Below are 26,831 nucleotides of genomic sequence, written 5' to 3'. Positions count from 1 at the left end.
GGATTGTTCACAACAATACCAAGCGTCGGAATAGATCGTGGAGCAGGCCAGGTGAACCAACTCAAACAGCATCAAAAACTGAAATTCATCAAATGAAGGTTTTGTTATCAGTTTGGTGAGATTACAAAGGAATTGCCTACTTTGAACTCTTAGCACCCAACCGAACGATCAATTCTAATGTCTACATTGAACGACTAACGAAATTATACAATGCAGTTGAAGAAAAGCGGCCCCAATTGACAAATCGAAAAAGTATTGTATTCCATCATGGCAATGCAAGGCCACACACATCTTTGGCCATTTAGCAAACATTATTGGAGCTTGGTTGGGATGTTTTGCCACATCCACCATTTAGTCCTGACCTTGCAACATCTGATTACATTTTGTTTCGATCTTTACAAAGCCCCTTGAATGGTAAAAATTTCAATAATGATGATGATGTTAAATCGTACCTGATTCAGTTTTTTGCCAATAAAACCCAGAAGTTTATGATGCTGCCTAAAAGATGGCAAAAGGTCATTGATCAAAACAGGAAATACATTACAAAATAAAGTTACTCAGTTCCATGAAAAAATTGTCTTTGATCTTCTAAAAAAAAAGTCCGCAATTACTTAGTTGCCAACCCAATTATTGAAACTGAAATTTGAAAAGATCGAGCCAAGGAGCACCAGGAGATTTTGTGGCTCCTAAAACACTCAGGCTAAGAAGCCCATTAGATTTAACCCAATAATTACTAACTAAACTCATTTTGTCAGTATATTGAATTTGGATTTTGGTAGGGATTTGTGTCAAAATTTGGGAGCTTATATATATATAACTATAAATATTCTTTCTTCGCTCTAGAAATTGCATTACTGTTTTATTCGATCTAATACAAAAATATCATATTTTGGGCGGATTTTTAATGGATTATCAAAACGAATGCGTTCAAGCAAAAATGACCAATCAAGCGCACCACGCATTATATTCGTATCAAAAACAAATTTCAATAATGTTTAGAGGAATTTTCCTAATATTTGGAGATTTGAAGCTAATTAACAGATACTTAGGAAGGCAACGGATCATAAAATCGTAGCGACTGAAAAGCAAAGGGCGCCAAAGTAAAAAGAAAAATACGTTCGCTCAAGCCGTTTTACATACATGGCAGACAAACGAGGTGTGTTCAAAAAGTATCTCGAATTTTGAATTGTCGCAGGTTACGTATATAAATTCGAAATATAGCTCCTCCGACTCTAGGTGGAACGGCACTGCCATTTAGTGATGAGGCCCGCTACTTAGGTCTAATACTAGACCGAAAGCTAACTTGGAAGGCAAATGTCGAAGATAGAGTAAAAAGGGCGACAATAGCACTATACTCTTGTAAACAGCTGATAGGACTAAGTTGGGGTCTCTCCCCATCTATCGTATACTGGCTTTACACGGCAATTGTCAGACCAATCCTAACATATGGCATATTAGTATGGTGGCCAGCTCTAGATAAATTGTACATTAAAAGAACCATGGCAGACGTACAAAGAATGGCCAGCCTTTGCATCTGCGGGGCCCTCAGAACCACACCCACAGATGCACTAAATATTATGCTTAACATTTTACCAATAGAGCAATAAGTTAAGCAAACAGCTGCCAAAGCAACTCTCAGACTAAGAGAAATCGGCCTACTCAGAACGAACTAAAGAGGACACTCCTCAATTTTAGAACAATTCCCCTGCATTCCCAGCACAACGGACTTCTGTAGGACCAAGGACATCAATTTTAATAAATCCTTTGTCACAGTATTTCCTTCCAAAGAGGAATGGGATAACGGGCTCATTGGTAAGATAAATGACTTAAACATCTACACAGATGGCTCAAAACTGGACAACAAAGTAGGTGGAGGGGTCTACTCCGACAAACTCGGAGTATGCCAATCATTTCGCTTACCTGATCATTACAGTGTATTTCAGGCGGAAGTCACTGCCATAAAAGAGGGACTTAAAGAAATAAAAACGAGAGTATTATCCACAAATGAAGTCTTCATTTACTCGGACAGTCAAGCAGCAATATAAGCGCTGGAATCAAAAACGCACTCGTCAAAAACAGTTCCAGAATGTTTTAAACTTCTAGATGACGTATCTAAATGCAAGGTGCACCTTATCTGGGTACCAGGCCACAGATACATTGCAGAAAACTGTAAGGTGGATGAACTTGCAAGAACCGGTACAACGCTCGATCTCGAACCGGATAAGGCGCTGATACCCATGCCCATAGCCACTTGTAAATTACTTATAGACAGGGAAACCATCAAAAAGGTAAATACAAGCTGGCAAAACCTCACAACATGCGAACTAAGCAGACAGACATGGCCGAACTGGAACAGCGGTCGATCGAAGATCTTGCTAAGATTCAACAGAGAATCTATAAGAAAAATGATAGGTGTCATTGTTTAATAGGCAGCCACGCTAGAAGGTTAGGACTCCCGTACTTCGATTTCTGTAGAAGCTGTCTCAATACAGAAGAAGAGGAAACAGTCAGACACCTTTTATGTGAGTGTGAAAGCCTAGCTATGAGAAGGCTGCGCACTCTTGATACAACATTTCTAACCGATGTAGCGGACATAGCCCATCTAAAACTAACGAAGCTCTGCTCGTTTATTAAAGCAACCGGATGGTTTGAAAAGGAACACGTAGAGTAAGGATAAGCTCCAGTGGTATCACAATGGACCTGCCGAAGATCTAGGTGTGTCTTATGACAACCACCCTACCTACCTACCTACGTATAGGGTGGGCCATGTAAATTTGTTTTTTGAATTGGCTATAAAAAAAAAAAACTAATCAATATTTTTTCAAACTTTTTTTTTTATTTTGAAGATTGAACATTGTCATTTATGAATAAAAAATAATATCGTTCAAATGACTGCCACGACTGGCTTTACAGTAGACCATTCGATCAACCCAATTTTAAAGCACATTTTCTATTGTTTGGGCTCCAATTTCATGAATGGCAACTTCGATTTCGTGTTTCAAAGCATCAATTGTCTCTGGATGGTTCGCATAGCATTTGTCCTTAACGGCTTCCCACAAAAAATAGTCCAACGGGCTTAAATCACAGCTCCGAGGCGGCCAATTGATATCGGAATTTCGACTGATTATTCGGTTTTCAAAAACGGTAGCCAAAAGTTCGAGCGTAACTTTGGCAGTGTGACAAGTTGCACCATCCTGTTGACATCAAATGTCGTCCATGTCATCCTCTTCAATTTTTGGAAACAACTCGTTGAGCATGTCACGGTAACACTCGCCATTTACTGTAACCGCGGCTCCTCGCTCATTTTCGAAAAAAAGCCCGATGATACCGTCAGACCAAAAACCGCACCAAACAGTGACTCGTTGTGGATGCATGGATCAAAGAACCTGTATACAAATTTTTTTCTCAATTTTTTTTCAACTTTTCGTGCCTTTCGATTTTTTTCAATGATTTGGGCATGAGATAAGTCGCCGCAAAATTCGTACCAAAACTGCTCAATTTCGACCAAAAGCAGCATCGCATGAACATTGCTAATCAGATGTTGGACTCTGTCCGCGACAACCCAAATTTACAATACTTCAGAGGGTCATAACTGGTGACGCATCGTGAGTTTATGGTTATGAAGCGGAAACCAAAGCTCAATCCTCTCAATGGAAGCTGCCGCACGAACCAAGACCGAAAAAAGCGCGCCAAGTTCGATCGAATGTAAAAGTTTTGCTTACCGTTTTCTTCGATTGCAGGGGCGTTATACATCATGAGTTCTTGCCACATGGTAAAACGGTGAATAATAGGCCGGGTCGATTTGTGGGGAGGCAAAAAAATCGCCCATTACTCTGTGAAAATCGTATTCTAGGGATCAAAATAAGAAACTTTGTCGAAAGAACCATACCTCTAAAACGAATTCTGATGTCCCCCAATTTGGGTCGAACTTTTTAGTTTCTTTTCTCATGTAAAGGCCAAAAATGGTGATATTTGGAAATGATTGTATGGGGAACCCCCCAGGGGAGTTCCAGGGGGTGTGCCACTGGCATGGGTGGATCGGCCGTCCAAAGTTAGTGGGAGTCGGTCATACATTTGGACTCGATTGGAGCACTCTAAATGGGTCAAAGTGGGATTTTTTGTTCGAACCAAATTGGGGGACATCAGAATTCGTTTTAGAGGTATGGTTCCTGCGACAAAGTTTCTTATTTTGATCCCTAGAATACGATTTTCACAGAGTAATGAGCGATTTTTAAATCGACCCGCCCTAGTGAATAAGGAATATTACCTGCAAGTTATGCGCAACTTGCGCGACTTTTTGGCCAAAAACAACACACTAATGATGCCACAGCCATCGTGTTCCACAGATCTGACCCCCTGTGCCTTTTTCTTGTTCCCGAAACTGAAGAGGCCCATGAAAGGACGACGCTACGCTACGATTGACGAGATAAAGACGGCATCGAAGGAGAAGCTGAACAAGATAAAAAAATGATTTTTCGAAGCGTTTCGAAGTTTGGAAAAAACGTTGGCACAAGTGCATAATATCTCATGGAGATTACTTTGAAGGGGACAAAATCGATATTAATGAATAAATAAATAATTTTTGAAAAAACACAAATTTCACGATACTTTTTGAACACACCTCGTAGTACGACCACCATATAAAGATGACATGGAGCAGTGCAATCTGAGCTAAAGCGACGAATGCAAGCAAGCATAGAGCACGATTTTGCGATATCGTAATTCAGTTGAATATGAACAGAAATTTAGCATCGAAAACTACTAGAAGATGGGATAACTCATTTGCCGAACTCAAGTATGAATAGAAGATGAACATTTAGGAAATACTAAAAACCAGTATTTTGTAATATTTATTACATAGGATTTATTCAATGTTATAAATTTTGGTATAGAGTTTTTCAATGAGAAAAATTTCGGCACTTTTTGATATTCTTATGATCTTTTTTTCTTTTTAGAATAAAATATACTTAAACAAATGTTTACTTTTGTTAAAAATGTTTAGAAAAAATTTGAGTAAAATCTATACACAGTAAAAGTTAGAAATGAATATAAGGAACAAAGAGTAGTAACATGCAGAGTCCAAAGAGGAATCCAAATTAGGACCACTGCTATACTTATATGTACACATATAATACATATATGCAAAAATCAGGTTTCTGAAGAAGCTTGTTGTTGCTGCCACCTCTGGTGTTCGGCGCGGCAGTATCTTGGGACCACCCTTATTTGTGTTTTTATTAGTGATATTAAAAGTTGTTTCTTATTAGCTAATTTTTTGCTTTATGCTGGTGACCTTAAGAACTTCTCAGCAATCAAAAGTCAGGAGTATGCCATTCATCTTCAAACCGATATTGATAGGGTTTACTAGTGATGCCAAATATTCCGTCTTTCACTGAACTTGTCTAAATGCTTTCAAATGTCTTTCTCGAAAATATCTAACATTGGGCGTACCAAGTACAGTGTCTCGACTTGTGTCCTTCAGTGTGGCAGTAAGATTAAGCACCTTGGTGTTGTCTATGATACAAAATTTTCTTTTAAAAGCCATATGAATTATACTACTTTAAAAATGTTTCTCCATGTGGGGTTTCGTCAGACGGAGTGTCATTAAGTTCTCTGATCCCCATACCATCAAGTTATTTTATATGATACATCATTTGTTAGGTCTTATTTAGAATATGCTGATTTTGTTTGTGGACCATGTAGTGAGAAAGATATCAATGGAATCGAACATGTGCAAAAAATTTGTTGAAATATGCCTTCAGTCTCTGAAATTTATTGATCCCATACTATCATATTCTGCTCATCTCATGCTTATAATTTTAAAATCCTTAAAAATCCCTATGTATAGTATACACTGGGTCTGCCCTTTTCATAATATCATTATCGGATTACAAAATTATAATTTTTCCAAAAGGGTGATTAGGTTTGCGCCACCTTTTCACATATCATAAATTAAATTAAACATGTAAATAAATACAAATTTATATAAATTTATCAGCCGAAAGCCTCTGCTGCTAGCGCTGCGTTTGCTTGAGTTTACTTATAATTTTATTATCATGTAAGCTTTAGAAAATAAAAAAAAATTAAATAAATAATAAAATAAAATTTATGTAATTATGACTGTGTTCACCAAACCAAACCAAATTCTACTATCGAAACAGTAAACCCTTACAAATATCTTGGCAACATAATTGTGAAAACCTAATTTTAGCAAAGCTGTCAGTAAATGTAAATTAATTCTAAGACATTTGCGGGTTTCCTTATCGGTAATTATGAAAGGTAATATTTAAAATTGATTGACTGGTCGATTCAATAAAATAAAAAAATAAAAAAATATACAAATATATAAGGCCTTTGAAACGAATAGTTGGCTTGATGTGTATTTACTAAACTTCTGCAGTAGCTCATTTGTTTCTCTTTCCACACAGTGTGATTCAATGCAATTGCCGATGTTAACATTGATTCGATTTAGCAGACGATCAACATTCACTCGACAACAAATGTTAGCAGGAGTTGAGAGCCAATAATGTTCACTCTTCTCTTTTAAAGCACGCCTTATAACTATTTTCATTGGCTTTCGAGTACGGAGCGAGTACGAGCGAACAGTTATGGCACGAGAAAATCGCGTTGTTTGTGTTATGCTTTTTGTTGCTTATATAGTTCATTTTACTTATGAATCGAAAGGTAATTGATTCGAAAAGCACTCGCATAGAATTCAATAGTAAATTTGTTAAATGTGAAGGGTAAAAAAACTTAAAAACCTAACCTTTATAATTAAAATAAGCAGAGTTTACTTGAATGAAAGTTTTGTTTTTGTTTTGTGTATTGTTATTATGAGGGTATTTAACACTGCGACCTGAAAGATCTTTGTGGCTTATTCTTTATAATAACAGTACTTTTATGCTTAAGAGTATTTTATATATAAAAATTTATCACCAAGTGCATAAATTATGAAGGCCAGGCAAATTTCGTTTCGCTACGTTCTCTTTTAATGCATATCAGGTCAGCCCATAAGTTCGTGCGTATTTTACCCATAATTTCACTTTTGTATGATTTTTGCATACAAAAAATTATTCGCGGAATATAACGGAATTATTAATATTTTCTTTGATATACTTTGCATTCAACAAGTCATTTTAATCGCGGATAGAAGCACGTTTTGTTAAAAAATAAAACGGAATCTTCGAACGCGTATAAGAGGAATATTTGTGTTTTTTTTTATAAAAGTGGTAAAAATGCAACAACTGCTGCTGCAGAAGTAAACACTGTTCACGGAGAGGATACCGTGAGTGCAAGCACTGCACAAAAGTGGTTTTCAAAATTCCGAAGTGGTAACTGCGTCCTAAAGTCTTTAACTCCGACGCCTTGCTCGAACTCGTGGAAGCTGAGCCAAATTTGACAGTCGATATGATAGCTCAGAGGTTAAATTCATCGCATGGAAAAGTTCACAGGTACCTGGGGAAAGGTTTCAAAGCTGAGAAAATGGGTTCCACATAGACTTTCCGTCGCCAATCTTCAGCAGAGAGTGAATGTGTGTTCTCAGCTGCTGCAACGGCTTGAAAATGAAAGTTTTTTGAACCGTATCCTGTTCCCAAACGCCAATGGTTAGATAAAAATGAAACACCAGAATCGACCCCTAGAGATGGCCTTCACCCCAAGAAGATTCTCCTGTCTATTTGGTGGGATATGGCCGGTATTGTTTATTATGAACTTCTGGAACCAAACTAGACGATAACTGCTGACTATTATTCCCATCAGCTATCGAACCTGAATGAGGCACTTAAAAAAATCGACCGTTTTTAGTGAATAGACGCAAAGTTTCTTTCACCACAACAACGCAAGACCTCATACCGCAAGGCAAACATTAGACAAGCTGAACGAGCTCGGATGGGAGCCAATGCCGCAAGCACCATACTCTCCGGATATTACACCTTGTGATTATCGCCTTTTCCGTGGACTTCAATCCCATATGAGTAACAAGAAGTACTCCTCAAAAGAAGGTATAAAATGGGATATCGAAGCGTATTTTGGCTCCAAGGACAAACAATTTCATGAGCAGAGAATTAAAAATTCGCCTAAACGTTGGGAAGACATTGTAAATAATAGAGGAAAATATATTGTTGTCTAATAAATACTTTAAACATCTTTTTTATTAATTTTAAAATCACCTTAAAAAAACGCACGAACTTATGGACTGACCTGTTATTTTGTATTATTTACTTACTTGAAAATTTCGATTTTATTTCCGTAAAATGTATTTTCTCACTATTTTGACGATCGGTCAATCGTATTAAGATTAGAAGATAACAATAATAAATAATTTCATATATTTAATATAAATATATGCCTCTGCCGTAGCTGAATGTTTAAGTGCGTGACTACAATTCGATAATGTCCGGCTTCAAGATGTCCGGCAAGAAACACCAAATTGCAAAAAAAGTTTTTGCTAAGAGCGGTTGCGCTTTGGAAAATAATGGCAAACACCTGAATGCATTTCTGACATGAAAAAGCTCTTCATAAAAACCATCTGCCATTCGGAGGCGAAATAAAACTTTCCGTCGCACCGTCCTTCCATTTTTGGAAAAACATCAAGACGCACACCACAAATTGGAGGTGCAGCTTGGCCAAGAAAAAAGTGCAAGTGCCAACTATTTATCAATAAATCGATTTTCTTTTTGAAATATCAAAATTCTTAATATGAAAGCGAAAGGTGAAAAAAGTGAAAGAGAAGCCACTTCACATTACTCATACGCCCCACTCTTCTGAGATCCGATTTATGCCTAAAATGTTTTTTTGTTTTTATTTTCTTATTTATTTATACCTAAATTATATGAATATTTTTGCGATTATTATTGTTATATTCTTTTAAGACGGAATTTCATTTAAAATAAATAGCTTAAACATTAACTTTCATAAATATTAAACCCCCTACGGATACCTACAATCAAATATGAGTACACTTTTATTTTTACCGTCTTATGTTGTCCTCTATTTTAGACACGATTCGCATTCACTTTTTATGTTAATGCATGAGTTCGCTCTCTTTTTGTTTTTGCACTTCCTTGCCAACTGCCTTCAAGCAAGTATCCAATAAAGGCATACCATGACTCGCCATATAGCAATAATCGCTGCACGAGCGCATTCTCTTTTCATTTTCATGGCAGCATGTGTATATGCACGAATATGCACGGCTCTGCGCATACGAATGAGTCAAGTCACTGTGATTGTTGCTGTTGCTGTTGCTGTTGCTATTTAGCTGCTTCTATTTGTACCGCGTTTCCTTAGCTTTGTCACACATCACTTCCTACTACTTATCGTGCAAAGAATGTCTAAATAGCAACAACAGTAAATAGGGCAGAAGATTTTTTTACGACATAACGTCAACCACTTCGCATCACAAAACAATGGTAATAACAATGTAGGCGTCGGCATCGGCATCGGCGTCGATGTCAACTGCAAGCAAAGGAACGAATGGACAATGTATGGGCATTGGAAAATACATAAAAGAAGAAAGGCAATGGTGATAAAAACGATGCATATAATGAAGGAAAAAACGCGCAAAGTAACTGGGCCAATTGTTGGATACTTGGTATGAGAATTTTGTGAATTGATTAGTGGGCGTGCGGAAGAAAAGTACAACCAGTGCGTGTGTGCAATTGTGCGAAAAGCTTTTACCACAGTTGTTTATATTTAGGAATGTTTGCGCGCTCGCGATTGTGTAAAAAAGCGTCAAGTTGATGTGTATATGTAAGTAATTTGTGTACAAATTTATTATTATGGATTTGATGCCTTGGTTGAAGTGGTACTCGATAATGGACGATAACACTGAGTGTTGGTGCGACAATCAAGAGGAAATTTATGCACAAATGTGTATAAATGTATGTATGTATGACAGCAGCAATCTTTAATTTAACTAAAGACTGGCGTAATTTCCTGGATTTAGATGAAAGATAGCTACTTCAGAAGTTTATTCCGGGTTTGCGGCATAGTTTTTGATTAATAAGTATTTCCTTCTTAAGTGACGCCAATTTGGTCCTTTACGCTTCTTCATAATATTGTCTCAGTTGTATATGTCAAAATGTATGAGGTCATCTCTATCCACTTTTACGAGACCCATTTTCAAAATTTTAAGATCAAATTCGTAATCAGCGACCCTGAAAACATAAATTAACATGCATCTTGATTATGTTCTAGAATATACGCTATTTCACGTGAGGGGGTGGCCAATAGGGGTGGAAGGGGGTGGATTTTAAAAATTTTAAGATCAAATTCGTAATCAGCGACCCTGAAAACATAAATTAACATGCATCTTGATTATGTTCTAGAATATACGCTATTTCACGTGAGGGGGTGGCCAATAGGGGTGGAAGGGGGTGGATTTTCAAAATTTTAAGATCAAATTCGTAATCAGCGACCCCGACAACCCCCGAGTAAGAAATTTTGAATCAATTACTTAATTTTTTGAGTTTTGGCCAGCTTTTCGGGAATCGGCCGCACTGTGAGTTCGTGCAAAAAAAAAATACTACTTGATTGTTTGTGGTAAACCTTTTTTTATTTCTCGACATAGTCTTCTTTTAGGCACTTTGTAAAACGCTGTTGTAGGGAATAATAGAATTTGTCCAAGCTTGAAAAATAAGCATTCGTTTCCGCAATCAACTCCTTGTTTGAATAAAATCTTTTTGCTTGCCAGCCATTTCTTCTAATTTGGGAACAAACACCAGACCGAGTGATTCGATGAAGCCAAGTCTAGAAAATAGGGGGGATAAGTAAGTGGTTGGAACCCTATTTCCATTAATTTTGTGACCGCAACTGTTAAGGCATGAACTGGTGCGCTGTCGCGTTGGAAAAGGAAACTCACTCGACTTCCTCGATTCAAATGAATGTCAAACACAGAGGCATAGACCAATCTGGCTGAGAGCTGCCATGCTCCCAAGAGATGCTACTAACTAAATATAATCTCAATACGTGCCAGTCGTGACATCTCTATGACTTTGGACAGGCTTTTAAAATGACTCTGGTAGAGGTCGTACATAACTCAAATTTATCAAAATATAGTACTTTAGTATCATCTTATTTCTATCCTTTCCATTTCAAAGACCTCGAAGGAAAGTATACTTTCATTCGGGGGTGGAAAAATAATAGTTATTGATTTCAAAGCTTTTGTACAAGTGACTAAAAAATAAAACTAATTTACAGTCAAAAAAAAAAAAATAAATAAATAAAAACAACCAAGAACGGGACCATTCAATTCCTTAGTAAAATCGGTCGCTGAATCCAAGAATCTACATGTTTCTCTGCAATATATTATAGTTTTCGAGACATCGCCAAATAATGGTTTTGGATTTAAGGAAAAGAGGTAGATTAGAAAAACTTCTAATATCTGGAGAATTCGTTAATCGATCAAAACAGATGATTTATTAAATTAAAGGCAACATTTTTTATATTTCGTACTGCTTAAAATTGAAATTGGAATTGGTCGAGCCAAGGAGCACCAAGATATTTGGTGGCTCCTAAAACACTCAGGCTAAAAGGCCCCTTGTATTAAGAGCTCTGGAAAGAGAGTAGATAGTCAAGGGGGAAGGGAGAAAAGTATTAGAGAAAGAGATAGGAAGTAATAGAGACAGAGGCAGAGACAGAGACAGAGACAGAGACAGAGACAGAGACAGAGACAGAGACAGAGACAGAGACAGAGACAGAGACAGAGACAGAGACAGAGACAGAGACAGAGACAGAGACAGAGACAGAGACAGAGACAAAGGCAGAGACAGAGACAGAGACAGAGACAGTGACAGAGACAGAGACAGAGACAGAGACAGAGACAGAGACAGAGACAGAGACAGAGACAGAGACAGAGACAGAGACAGAGACAGAGACAGAGACAGAGATAGGAAGTAATAGAGACAGAGACAGAGGCAGAGACAGAGACAAAGACAGAGACAGAGACAGAGACAGAGACAGAGACAGAGACAGAGACAGAGACAGAGACAGAGACAGAGACAGAGACAGAGACAGAGACAGAGACAGACACAGAGACAGAGACAGAGACAGAGACAGAGACAGAGACAGAGACAGAGACAGAGACAGAGACAGAGACAGAGACAGAGACAGAGACAGAGACAGAGACAGAGACAGAGACAGAGACAGAGACAGAGACAGAGACAGAGACAGAGACAGAGACAGAGACAGAGACAGAGACAGAGACAGAGACAGAGACAGAGACAGAGACAGAGACAGAGACAGAGACAGAGACAGAGACAGAGACAGAGACAGAGACAGAGACAGAGACAGAGACAGAGACAGAGACAGAGACAGAGACAGAGACAGAGACAGAGACAGAGACAGAGACAGAGACAGAGACAAAGACGAAGACAGAGGCAGAGACAGAGGTAGTTAGTCCTGTGAGAATTTTCCAGATTCTTTGGTAAATCTGTAAATATCCTCTAGCTTTAGAGAACGAATATTACTCATTTTCACGACATCGGAACCCAAAACTCGTAGTCCTTCTCTAGCAAAGGCAGGACACTCACAGAGAAAGTGATCAGTGCTTTCCACCTCCTCCAAGCAAGACAGGCACATTGGGTCCTTAATAATTCCAATGGTAGTCATATGCTGACTCCATGGGTTGTGTCCTGTATAATTACCGACCGTTACTGCTTTACTTTTCACCGAAGTTAAATGTTTTTAAGATATTTGCAAAGTTCAAAAATAGTTTATTTTGCAAATTTAGTTTTTAGGTTAGACAGCAGACTGCCTTCGGCAGCATTTGACACAGACCGAGAATGAAAGTTTTATATACAGTTTACTAAAAATCCTTAACTCGAGGTAACTTGAAATTATCTGTACTGGCTTAAAAATTCTAAAGTAAGGCACATATAAAAACCAATGCTATCAGGTCTGGTGTAGCGGGTAGTCCATACTGTGGTTTCTTTTTAAAAACTCAAATCAATTTTTTGCGCTATATTAGTGCATTATCCGGAAAAACAAACATTTTCATTATTTACGGAACACGATTTCATTGATGTGGCTGACTCAGCTGGTTTCGCAATAGCGCAGCTTGTTAACCCAGTTCTTGAAGACCTTGGTGACGATTTCGCGCTTCATCCCATGAATGACTTACTCGATATTTCCCTTAAGGACTCGCATGGTGTGCTCACATCACATCGGCATTCCACGGCATTCTACAGAAAAAGTCGAGTGGTAGCTACGAGGTGGCCAAGTGGCATCGCCGAGACAGCCAGAGAACGCCGAGATGTGCCAATGATGTGACCGCTCTAATATTCGCACCCAACTATCTGAGGATGCATTGACCTCACGGCGATCAACTGTAGATTTTTCAATCCCCAGATACCGCAGTTTCGTTTGTTATGAACGCCGCCGAGATAAAAATGCACTTCGCTAGAAATGATAATTTTTCGAGTAAATTTCCGGCAAATTTTTCATTCCTTACCCAATATTTTTGCAAAATTTCCCAACATTGTCCATGCGTGAAACGAATCATTGTGTTCCGCAAAATTTGTGTGAATTTGTTTGCCTTCAGAATTCGCATTATCGAAAATTGACATTCTATCCAAAAGACGGCTTTCTTAACCAAATTCATACTCATTTAACTAACTAAAATGTTTGGCTTTTTATTTTCCCATTAACTAAGCGTCTACTCACTTAGAAATGCCACTTGAAGTCAGTTAAAATATTTAATGCCATCAGCTATGCAGGAATCCTTGCTGGCATTTGCACGTTCAATTTCGATGATAAAATTTTATATTGCATTCGAGTGAAATAAAGTTAAATTTTTGTGGCTCAAATCGGCCTGTGCACCTTTTCCCATGAGTGTGTGTTTGTGTGCGCGCGAGAGGTAGGTCAAGGCACAGCAATCAAGGAATACTCAATATGCAATGCCTATGTGACTAAGAACGAGTTGCCGAGTGACGCTTAAGTTCCATTTGTGAAGGTCAAAATAAATTTGAAAAAATTGTAAGGAAAGCTGTTTAGGCCGCATATAAAGAACGGGAAATTTAAATTTTTACACCGTACGTGAAGAATTTAACAAATAATATTAATACTTTTAAGACTTTGGGCAGATATAACTACATACGAGTATGTATGCACATTAGGATGGGCCAATTTATATGAAATGATTTTTTCCGTCAACGTTTCTAACAGTTATGGATCCTACATAGAATTCTAAGTAAAAAAAGTCACTAGCGCATAACTCTAAAGTCAATTTCGAGCACCATAAATTTAGAAAGAGTCGCTCTTTAAGAAAATAAAAGCAGCTAATGGCTATGATAGATAGTAGAAATAAGTCTTCTCATGTTGAAAACGAAAAGGATTTAAAACTAAAATATCTGTTTATACGTTGTTAATTGTAAAAGAAAAATGAACGGTTATAAAAAAATTTAATATTTTTAATAAAAAAAAAAATTTTATATTAAAATAATGAAGAAGAATTCCCCGCAAAAACACATTATTTGGCACGAAATTCGACATTTTCAAGTGTGGTAAAAATATTGTTGTTTACGCTTCAAATAAAAAACTTATACTGACGTTTGTGCCTTACGACAGTAGCTCTCCAATGAATGTTTGGAAATGTGGATCGATGGAATAATAATCAAGTTACGCCATCTGTTGTAAAACCGCACGAACTTATTCATAGTCCTATTAATAAAAATTTAATATTTTTAATAAAAAAAATTGTTTAATAAAAATTTAATATTTTTAATAAAAAAAGTTTAATAAAAATTTAAAATTTTTAATAAAAAAAAAATTTTAATAAAAATTTAAAATTTTTAATAAAAAAAAATTGTTTATAAAAATTTAATATTTTTAAGAAAAAATAATAATATTTTAAATATTTTTATATTTTTTTTAAATATAAAATTTAATTGTTTTTCTTTTTTGTAATCTTTTTTAAGGTTAAAAAAATGTGTATATCAATTTTTTAAATATTGTAAAATTGAATGGTTCTTAATTTTTTTTTGTAAATTTTAGTTTGATTTACATGGAAACAAATTATTTACATACACTTTTCGTATTGTAATATTAAAAAATTACAATAATTAGCTTTGTAGCACAATTTTGTGGTTATTTAAATCAAAAATAAATATATATATATGCAAGTTCCTATGGTTCCGCGAGGGCACAAAGGACCACAACAAGCTTGCTCCATTCGATTTCGTCGGACGCCAGTCACTTTAGTTCGTTCTAACTTTTCTTTGTCTTTGCTATTTCGGTTTCTAAGGTTCTTCTCCAGGTTAGTGATGGTCTGCCTCTGCGTCGGCTGACTTGCAGGTTCCAATCAATCGCATTAAGGTTGATGTCATTTGGATCTCTTCTTAAAATGTGTCCAAGCCACCTCCACTTACTTTTTCCGTTCGCATTGTAGTTTAGTTCGTCATGGTCTATAAGTTTTGGTTGGATAAGGTGTGGGGCCAGAAGATGCGAAGTACTGTACGGAGGCAACGATTCACAAATACTTGCAAGCGCTGCAAGTCTGTGGCTGAAAGATTCCAAGTTTCGCAGCCGTACAATAGGGTGGACTTGACATTGGAGTTGAATATTTTATATTTTAATTTTGGAGGCTTAAATTCTTCGTGTAAAAAATGTTTAAGTATAGGTTAAAAAAAACAAAAATTCATTCATAATGCTTTTCGCCCCTACTTTGGCTAGTTATTGTTGACGAAGTTTTGATAATGCTAAATAAAGGTGGGGTTAAGGTAGTAGCATACGTCGATGACTTGGTGCTGAGGGTATCGGGACTGTTTCCCTCACTCATGGCTGAGATTTTGGAATGGTCACTGGCTGTACTCAGCCGCTGGGCTACCACTTGCTGCTTTCGAGTCAACTCTGACAAAACGGAGCTGGTGCTATTTACCAAAAAATATAAACCTCCACCCTTTCGACTTCCCAAATTAAACAACCACGTTCTCCCGCTCTCATCGAAAGTTAGGTATCTTGGAGTGATACTTGACTCCAAACTCCATTGGAAGCTACGCATTGAAAATCGGGTAAAGAAGGTCAGTACAGCCTTCTACTGCTGTAAATCTATGTTCGATAAAAAAATGGGGACTCAAGCCACAGGTCGTGCTGTGGATGTACAACGCAGTGGCTTTGCCAATTTTAGCATATGAATACCTGGTTTCGTGGGAAGCTCTTCGAAAGGGATATAATAACACTAAATTGCGGAGGGGGCAAAGGACTGCATGCTTTGGCATCACCGGAGCATGTAAAACTTGCCCCAGTGCTGCCCTTAATGTCCTTTTGCACTTACTTCCCATCGCCTTTTCCGTCATTTTCATCGCAGCTCAAAGTGCAATCCGGTTAAACGAGATTGGCCTCTGGAGGCAATCTCTTAAGAGACAAGGTAGCATTTTCGTGTAGTTAACACCGTATTTCTCCGAACTTCGAACAGATCTCTCTATCCGCAAACTAGAGTTTGAGACTCGTGCTAGGCCAATCTTCCCACATAGGCAGGATTGGACCGAAGGGAAAATCTGCACCGAAGCTTGCACCTTCGCCTTCACTAACGGCTCCAAGATGGAATCGGGAGTCGGGGCAGGGGTTTTCTCTAAATCAGCCAGTTTATCTGTCTCCTTTAAACTGCCGAATACACTGCTGGTGTTTTTCAGGCAGAAGTCTTTGCGATACTGGCGAAGGCGCAGTAACCTCTGGTAAGGAGGAGATCAAATCTGATCTGGGTTCCAGGACATAAGAACATAGAGGGAAGTGAAATTGTTGATGAGCTTGCTAGAAAGAGGACTGAATTGGCCTCAGAGACCTCCTATCTGGTCATCGGTATCCCCCTGACGGTTGCTAAAGGGGAACTGCACAAATTATTTTTCAGCAAAGCGCAGAAAAGATGAAGCTCCATTTCTTCATGTGCTATTTCGAAAACCCTTTGGCCCTAGTACAATATACGAAAGACTCAGAAAGTCCTTTGGATCCCTCGACTTTTGATTTCCAAACTCGTAGCTGTGTTTACCGGTCACTGGACGATCGGTACATACGCGGAAAAGCTAGCGTTACCATTTAACCCTCATTGCAGAAGCTGTGGGGACCTTTCAGAGAAGGAGACTGTGGAGCATTTTCTCTGTAAATGTCCCGCTTTGGCAGCTAGACGACTAAGGTCACGGGACGCGCCTTTCTTCGACCACCTGGGGCAGTGCGCCAACCTAAATCCTATCAATCTTCTCCATCATATCAACAACTCTGGCTGGTGGTGGATATTTGCCTATTTGAGGTCTCATAAAGGTATCAAAACGGTGCTTTAGTGCTACTTGAGGAGGGCCAGACCGGCGCACAGTGGTCCGACCAGAAGGCGTTGGCGGACAAAATTCAAAAACCCATTTAATTAAGCTGAAAATATATATTTAGGGGTTTTAAGGATCAGTGATGACGAATCTGACCTTAGTTTTAGCAAATTTTAAATTCATTGAATACTATAAATACATTTTTACTTCCGTAATTAGCTGGTGAGTTCATTTTTACATATTTCACGACCCCAGAGAGTACCACGTGGAGGTTTACGGTAAGGTTATTCTCTCCTCATTTTTTTTTTGTTTTTAGATTTTTTTATTTTTTTATTTTTGATTTTTTTAAATTTTTTAATTTTTTTGTTTTTTTGTTTTTTGTTTTTTAATTTTTTAATTTTTTTTTTTTATTTTTAATTTTTAATTTTTTTTTATTTTTAATTTAAAAAATTTTTTTTTTTGTTTTAGTTTTTAAATTTTTTTTGGATATTTAATTGTTTTTTTGTTTTTCATTTTTAATCTTATTTTTATGATTCAGAATCCTCGGTTTCTGATGAGCTGTTTTCTGTTTAATAATATATATTAAAAAAAAATTTTGTTTTTTTAATACAATTTTTTTTTTTAGTTGTCTCTTAATGCTGATGGGGTCTGTGATGTCTTTTTCTGTCTTTTACACAAAATTGCATAAGCCATATGTAACGTTTTGCCTGTGGGTAAATGCACAAAAGCTACATTATTTTTAATTTGCGCAACTTTGCGCAACAGGTTTCAGTTTGAGATCATAGCTGAAATATGTGGCTACATCACTCATGTTGATTTCAAGTGGACCGGTGTGGACCACTCGAAAAAATGATCTTTAAAAAAAAAGAGGTTGTCTGTAAAGTCGGTTTACTGACGATAGTTTAACGTGATAACGTCATAAGAAAATACTGATTGAATGGTTGCATTTTTCAAAAGAAAATTTTAATTTTATTTGTTTGATAGATATTTTGTATGGATATAGAGAATGAGTTAACATTAACATAACATAATATACTTTAACATAACATAACATAACATAACACAACATAACATAACACAACATAACATAACATAACATAACATACCATAACATAACATAACATAACATAACATAACATAACATAACATAACATAACATAACATAACATAACATAACATAACATAACATAACATAACATAACATAACATAACATAACATAACATATCATAACATAACATAACATAACATAACATAACATAACGTAACATAACATAACATAACATAACATAACATAACATAACATAACATAACATAACATAACATAACATAACATAACATAACATAACATAACATAACATAACATAACATAACATAACATAACATAACATAACATAACATAACATAACATAACATAACATAACATAACATAACATAACATAACATAACATAACATAACATAACATAACATAACATAACATAACATAACATAACATAACATAACATAACATAACATAACATAACATAACATAACATAACATAACATAACATAACATAACATAACAAATTACCCCGTATTAAAGCACTTATCAACAGCTTTCATTTGATACCCATATTGTACATACACAACCAAAGGTTACCCGGGTCCACGTTTTGACCTATATCTCGAGACCCCAGTCACGGAGCGGCATGAAAAATATTCTGTACTAAAGCATTCACCAACAGCTTTCATTTGATACCCATATTGTACATACACGTCCGAAGGTTACCCGGGTCCACGTTTTGACCTATATCTTGAGACCCTATCTACCAATAGGTATTCAAACTATACGGAAATCATCTTCAATACCTACTTAACAATGTGTGTAAGTTTGGTTTAATTCGGTTCAAAGTCACGGTGGGTCCACGTTTTGGCATATATTTCGAGACCCTAGTCATCAATAGGTATGAAAATTACCCCGTATTAAAGCACTTATCAACAGCTTTCATTTGATATCCATATTGTACAAACACATTCTAGGGTCCACGTTTTGGTCTCTATCTCGAGACCATAGTCACGGAGCGGATGGAAATACTCTGAACTAAAGCATTCACCAACAGCTTCCATTTGATACCCATATTGTACATACACATCCGAAGGTTACCCGGGTCCACGTTTTGACCTATATCTCGAGCCCTATTTCCAAAATAAAATATAATCCATGTTACTCGTGATGTAGCTTTCGAATGGTGAAAGAATTTTTGAAATCGGTCCAGTAGTTTTTGAGCCTATTCATTACAACCAAACAAACAAAGTTTTCCTCTTTATAATATTAGTATAGATATGGTAAATATTACCATACATTTTTTCCTTCATATATAATAAAAAAATTAATAATAATAACATTAAAACAACAGGTATTATTAACAAACTTGGTTTTATTTTAAATTCTTCAAGTAAATCAAATTAATAATAATCAATAAGAAGGCATATGCAAATACAAATACGTGAATTTATATATGTACATATGCGCATATACATACATATATACGCTCACTTAAGTAGGGGAGAGCAAGATGTCGAACGTTGCCGTTCGTTTGCTTTGTTTGCTTTGTCGTTCCTTCCGCGCTTTCGCTTGCAGTTCATTCAATGCAATGAGCAAGGTAACACTAATGAGCAAGGTAATACTAAAGAGCAAGGTAACACTAATATGAGCAAGGTAACACTAATATGAGCAAGGTAACACTAATATGAGCAAGGTAACACTAATATGAGCAAGGTAACACTAATATGAGCAAGGTAACACTAATATGAGCAAGGTAACACTAATGAGCAAGGTAATACTAATATGAGCAAGGTAACACTAATATGAGCAAGGTAACAGTAATGAGCAAGGTAATACTAAAGAGCAAGGTAACACTAATATGAGCAAGGTAACACTAATATGAGCAAGGTAACACTAATATGAGCAAGGTAACACTAATGAGCAAGGTAACACTAATGAGCAAGGTAATACTAAAGAGCAAGGTAACACTAATATGAGCAAGGTAACACTAATATGAGCAAGGTAACACTAATATGAGCAAGGTAACACTAATATGAGCAAGGTAACACTAATATGAGCAAGGTAACACTAATATGAGCAAGGTAACACTAATATGAGCAAGGTAACACTAATATGAGCAAGGTAACACTAATATGAGCAAGGTAACACTAATGAGCAAGGTAACACTAATATGAGCAAGGTAACACTAATATGAGCAAGGTAACACTAATGAGCAAGGTAATACTAAAGAGCAAGGTAACACTAATATGAGCAAGGTAACACTAATATGAGCAAGGTAACTACATATGAACAGTAATGAGCAAGGTAACGACACATTTTTTCGTGCGTGCAGCCTGTTAAATCGAATTATAAGACGTTATCACGTCAAAAATTTTCGAAAAATTTTGAAATTTCAAAAAAAAAATTGGATTTTGTACCACAACTTAAGAGAATTATTACTGTTTCCGTTAATATATTCAATTATCTTTTTTTTCAATATTTGGTTAACAATCAAATGGTAATATTTATTTGCAGACATGAAAATGAAACTCTTGTATGAAGTACGATTTGCATACAATTTCATGTTTAAAGTCAAAAAACTACAATGATTAATTTTTTAAATTAAGTAATATTTTCAGGAAATCTGCCTTGAATATTTAAGAAAACATCTGCATTATCAAACTTTTATTTCAAAAATGTTGAAAAATTGAATTTTGTCCGGCCGCCGGACCACTGTGCGGCGCTTCAACCATTTCACCTACCTACCCACCTCATAATGCCTTCGTTAATACTCGTATTAATATTTACCTTAACTTCGCAGTAAATAAAAATAAATTCTTTTAAAAATTAAATGGCTCGCAATTGACTTTGGCCCTATGCTCTTATGGAATATTTTTCTTATATACGAAACTTTATGTACTTGTAGAATGCGAATCTGCTATGAGCGCTGTCGAAAAAATGCACATACACTTGAATGTTTATAATGCAAAGCTAATTTTTTGCAGTTTTATAAAAAGTAGTTTGTAAAGAATTAATAAAACATTTTTCCTCACTTTCCAATTTTCAATTTCCCTTGACCACAAACACTTTACATACATATATGTCCATATGTAAGTTTGTATATATGTATAGTACAGCAATTAAAGCAAAAAATAAATATGATTTTCAAGGTTAGCAAATTCTCAAAGTCATATTTCTTTTCCAGTCCATTAACAGTGTGGCAGGGAATTTCATAATTGAAAATTCATTCAACTGCTTGCATAATTATTAACACAGTACATCATACAATACTCAGCAAACACACATACAAAATTACAAACATTTCTAAAAATCTACATCTACATCTACATACATATACATACATGCACATGCACATCTAATATTTCTATAATTTCTCTGTTCTTGTTCGTTGTGCTTTCAGCTATTTTCTATCATTGTCTTCGGCTGCATTTCATCGGAGGGTTGGCGCACCGACGAGAACGGCAAGGAAGTGTGTCTGTACAATGGTGATGGTATGGCATGCAAGTATGGCAATACAATTGGTGTTTTCGGTTTTCTGGCGTCGATGGCTTTCATCGGTGGTGAGTTCCTATTCGAACGCATGTCATCGGTGAAGAGCCGGAAACGGTATGTGATGGCGGATATGGGATTCTCAGGTAAGTTGATTTGATTTGACATGCATAAAGTACATGACAGCACATATTTACACAGCTGCAGAGAAGCAGAGAAATTGTGTGTGAAAAAATTAATTTAAATAAACTTCTTTTATTATTATTAAAATTTTTAGCTGCCTGGGCTTTCATGTACTTCATTTCGTTCGTGTACTTGTGGTCGCAATGGTCCTCGTCACCCATGCCACCCGGAGGTATCGGCGTTGGAAACATGCAGGCGGCCATTGTTTTCTCATTCTTTTCCATTTTTGTGTGGGTGAGTAAGTCGAGTTGGAAATAAGAGAATATAGAATAAGAGTTGATGATATCAAAAGTTTTGGTAAATCTATAGTTGAAAGTCTATTACAGTTAAGTTTAAGTTTAAGTTTAAGTTTAAGGGCGGGTAGATGTTGAAATGGAATAAAATGACACGTAGCTGGCACTAAACTCATTGCTAAAGAGCCTAGAGGAGAGAGGACAACACGTAGTAGCATATGCGGACGATGTTGCAATGGTAGTAAGGGGGAAATTCCCCAATACACTCATAGAAGTCATGCAGGATTTACTAAATAAGGTTGAAAACTGGTCAAAAGCAAATGGGCTAAGCGTCAACCCCAATAAAACTGAACTAATCCTATTCACCAGGAAACACAAAATACCAAATATAACTCCTCCGACTCTAGGTGGAACGGCACTGTCATTTAGCGATGAGGCCCGCTACCTAGGTCTAATACTAGACCGAAAGCTAACATGGAAGGCAAATGTCGAAGATAGAGTAAAAAGGGCGACAATAGCACTATACTCTTGCAAACAGCTGATAGGACTAAGTTGGGGTCTCTCCCCATCTATCGTATACTGGCTGTACACGGCAATTGTCAGACCTATCCTAACATACGGCATATTAGTATGGTGGCCAGCTTTAGATAAATTGTACATCAAAAGAACCATGGCACACGTACAAAGAATGGCCAGTCTTTGCATCTGTGGGGCCCTCAGAACCACACCCACAGATGCACTAAATATCATGCTTAACATTTTACCAATTGAGCAGTACGGTAAGCAAACAGCTGCCAAAGCAACTCTCAGACTAAGAGAAATCGGCCTACTCAGAACGAACCGAAGAGGACACTCCTCAATTTTAGAACAATTCCCCTGCATTCCCAACACAACGGATTTCTGTAGGACCAAGGACATCAATTTTAATAAATCCTTCGTCACAGTATTTCCTTCCAAAGAGGAATGGGATAACGGGCTCATTGTTAAGATAAATGACTTAAACATCTACACAGATGGCTCAAAACTAGACAACCAAGTAGGCGGAGGGGTCTACTCCGTCAAACTCGGAGTATGCCAATCATTTCGCTTACCTGATCATTGCAGTGTATTTCAGGCGGAAGTCACTGCCATAAAAGAGGGGCTTAAAGAAATAAAAACGAGAGTATTATCCACAAATGAAATCTTCATTTACTCAGACAGTCAAGCAGCAATAAAAGCGCTGGAATCAAAAACGCACTCGTCAAAAACAGTTCTAGAATGTTTTAAACTACTAGATGACGTATCTAAGTGCTACAAGGTGCACCTTATCTGGGTACCAGGCCACAGGGACATTCCAGGAAACTGTAAGGCGGATGAACTTGCAAGAGCCGGTACAACGCTCGATCTCGAACCAGATAAGGCGCTGATACCCATACCTATAGCCATTTGTAAATTACTTATAGACAGGGAAACCATCAAAAAGGTAAATACAATCTGGCAAAACCTCACAACATGCGAACTAAGCAGACAGACATGGCCGAACTGGAATAGCGGTCGATCGAAGATCTTGCTAAGATTCAACAGGGAATCTATAAGAAAAATGATAGGTGTATTAACAGGTCATTGTTTAATAGGCAGCCACGCTAGAAGGTTAGGACTACCTTACTTCGATTTCTGTAGAAGCTGTCTAAATACAGAAGAAGAGGAAACAGTCAGACACCTTTTATGTGAGTGTGAAAGCCTAGCTAGGAGAAGGCTGCGCACCCTCGATACAGCATTTCTAACCGATGTAGCGGATATAGCGCATCTAAAACTAACGAAGCTCTGCTCGTTTATTAAAGCAACCGGATGGTTTGAAAAGGAACACGTAGAGTAAGGATAAGCTCCAGTGGTATCACAATGGACCTGCCGAAGGTCTAAGTGTGTCTCACGACAACCACCCTACCTACCTACCTACACGTAGCGCCGTCCTGCTGGAACCACATGTCGTCTTGGTCCATATGGTTCAATATGGGCCATAAGAAATTGGTTATCATCGTTGTGTAGCGCTCGCTGTTGTTGGTGACCGCCTCACCAACGTCGTTTTCAAAAAAGTACGGACCAATGACGCCGCCGGCCTAAAATCCACACCAAACGGTAACTTTTTGAGGATGCATTATCACTTGGTGAACCTCGTGTGGATTGGTGTCGTCCCATATACGGCAATTTTGTTTGTTAACACAGCCATTCATCCAAAAATGCGCCTCGTCACTAAAGATGATTTATCGCCCAAAACTGGCTTTCTCTTCCAAACGATACGAAGCCCAGTCGGCGAACAAACGGCGTTGCCTATGGTCATCAACTTTGAGCTCCTGGGTCAGTTGGATCTTGTACGGGTGTAGGCCCAAGTCCCGACGCAAAATTCGCCAAGTTGAAGTCTGCGAAAGGTCAAGTTCTTGTGCACGGTGAGGAATAGACTGCCGTGGGTCTGCTGTACACTTTCACGGACCGCGGCAATGTTCTCGGCTCATCTTGCGTTCCTTGAACGCACGGGTGTTGGCTGATTGTTTGCTGACCCGGTCATCTCAAATTTGGCCACCAAACGTTGAAGAGTCGACTTTGAAGGGCCACCACGTCTACCGAAAAATGGGCGCAATGCGCGCAACGTTTGCGTTAATGAACACTCATTTTGATATTAAAGTTTTATCATTTGAACGTGCTGTTCAATCGTGTAACTTGCCATGACGATTTGGCATAAACAACTGAATAATAAACAAAAGATTCGACAGATGTCACCAAAACAAAATGGCTGCTACAGGGCGCCAAAATCGACCCGCGCCAATTGAAAAACCCTTTATAAATATTCTTGAGAAATGTATGCATCCACTCTGTTCAAGTATTAATGCGGTACTAAAGTATAGATAGTGGATATAGGTATGTTTAAGAGACTAATACCTTAAAATAAGTTATGTGATTGGATACTTATTTACCCTCCATGCGAATCTGAAATTGTTCGCAGCATTACTGGAAATCTTGTTACTTCAGCTCCTGCCGGTCGTCTGTCATTTTTTCTTTCTCAGCTTGCTCGGACTCAATTGTTTTCTCTTTAGTGCACATACGAGGTGTGCTCAAAAAGTATCGCGAATTTTGTGTTTTTTCAAAAATTATTTATTTATTCATTAAAATCTATTGTGTCCCCTTCAAAGTAATCTTCATGAGATATTAAGCATTTTTGTCAACGTTTTTTCCAATCTTCGAAACACTTCAATTTTTTTTATCTTATTCAGCTCCTCCTCGATGCCGTCTTTATCTCGTCAATCGTAGCGTAGCGTCGTCCTTTCATGGGTCTCTTCAGTTTCGGGAGCAAGGAAAAGTTACAGGGGGCCAGATCTGGGGAACACGATGGCTGTGGCATCATTTTTGGCAACAAAGTGCGCACAAGCAACGATGTGTGAGCAGGGGCGTTAGCGTGATGCAAGATTTGTTCTTCCACAAAATGTTTGTTCTTCCACAAATTCGGGCATTTCTGGAGTTTCTGGCTGATTACTTCGCGCAAATTGCGCATAACTTGCAGATAATATTCCTTATTGACCGTTTTACCGTGGGGTAAGAACTCATGATGCACAACGCCCCTGCAATCGAAGAAAACGGTAAGCAAAACTTTTACATTCGACCGAACTTGGCGCGCTTTTTTCGGTCTTGGTTCGTACGGCAGTTTCCATTGAGAGGATTGAGCTTTGGTTTCCACGTCATAAGCATTAACCCACGATGCGTCACCAGTTATGACCCTCTGGCGCAAATTTCGGTCGTCGCGGACAGAGTCCAACATCTCATTAGCAATGTTCATGCGATGCCGCTTTTGGTCGAAATTGAGCAGTTTTGGTACGAATTTTGAGGCGATCCATCTCATGCCCAAATCATTGAAAAAAATTGAATGGTACGAACCAATCAATATGTCTAGATCCGCAGCAACTTCTCTAACGGTGACTCGACGATTCGCCCTTACCATTTTCTTCAATTCATCAATTTTATCGTCTGTTGTTGAGGTGCGCGGGCGTCCGGCACGCTTTTCGTCGTTCACATATTCTCGGCCTTCTGAGAACATTTTATGCCACCGATAAACGTTGCTTTGGTCCAAAGTAGCTTCTCCGTATGATATAGTCAACATTCGGAATGCATCCGCGCACTTAATTTCGTTTTTCACATAAAATTTGATACAGGTTCTTTGATCCATCTTTTTGAATAGGTAAAAATCGAAGACGAGCCGAAACACGTTCAAACTAAGCAGATTCCAACACTTAACTGAACATTCAAAATGGCCGAACTCGTCGGCATGAGTGAAACACATGAGTACCAACATATCGCCACAAAGAAATCGAAATTCGAATATAAGTAACCTGCGAAAGTTCAAAATTCGCGATACTTTTTGAACACACCTCGTAGACGTGTATGGCGGAAAACCTGGCGTCTAAATCTCTACCGATCAACAACCATACGAAAGAAAATTACGTGATACGCCAATCGTACAATCTGAATCGCATTCCAACCAATCGTAGCTTTTTTTCAATTCACAACAGTTTTTAAGTTCCACAATGCTTTGGTTCGTATTTTAAGTCATAATAACGTGGAACTCTCAAAACTGTTGGGAATAAGTTTCCGTACTTTCTTAAGCAAAGTTACG

The 26,831-nt window shown here is 37.5% G+C and overlaps 1 protein-coding gene across 1 annotated transcript in view; it reads left to right on the top strand.

Annotated features, from left to right (window-relative positions):
* The window catches only part of LOC129246110 (synaptogyrin), a 52,054-nt gene that overhangs the window by 20,533 nt on the left and 4,690 nt on the right, over positions 1–26,831 (top strand). The window contains exons 2-3 of the mRNA XM_054884658.1: positions 21,688–21,922; positions 22,054–22,193. Of these exons, the coding sequence (XP_054740633.1) occupies positions 21,688–21,922; positions 22,054–22,193 (375 nt within the window). The remainder of the gene's footprint in view (positions 1–21,687; positions 21,923–22,053; positions 22,194–26,831) is intronic.

Source organism: Anastrepha obliqua, chromosome 4, assembly GCF_027943255.1.
Source record: "Anastrepha obliqua isolate idAnaObli1 chromosome 4, idAnaObli1_1.0, whole genome shotgun sequence".
NCBI lineage: Eukaryota > Metazoa > Arthropoda > Insecta > Diptera > Tephritidae > Anastrepha > Anastrepha obliqua.
The sequence above is the reverse complement of the archived record's forward strand: the minus strand, read 5'-3'. Positions and strand labels throughout refer to the sequence as shown.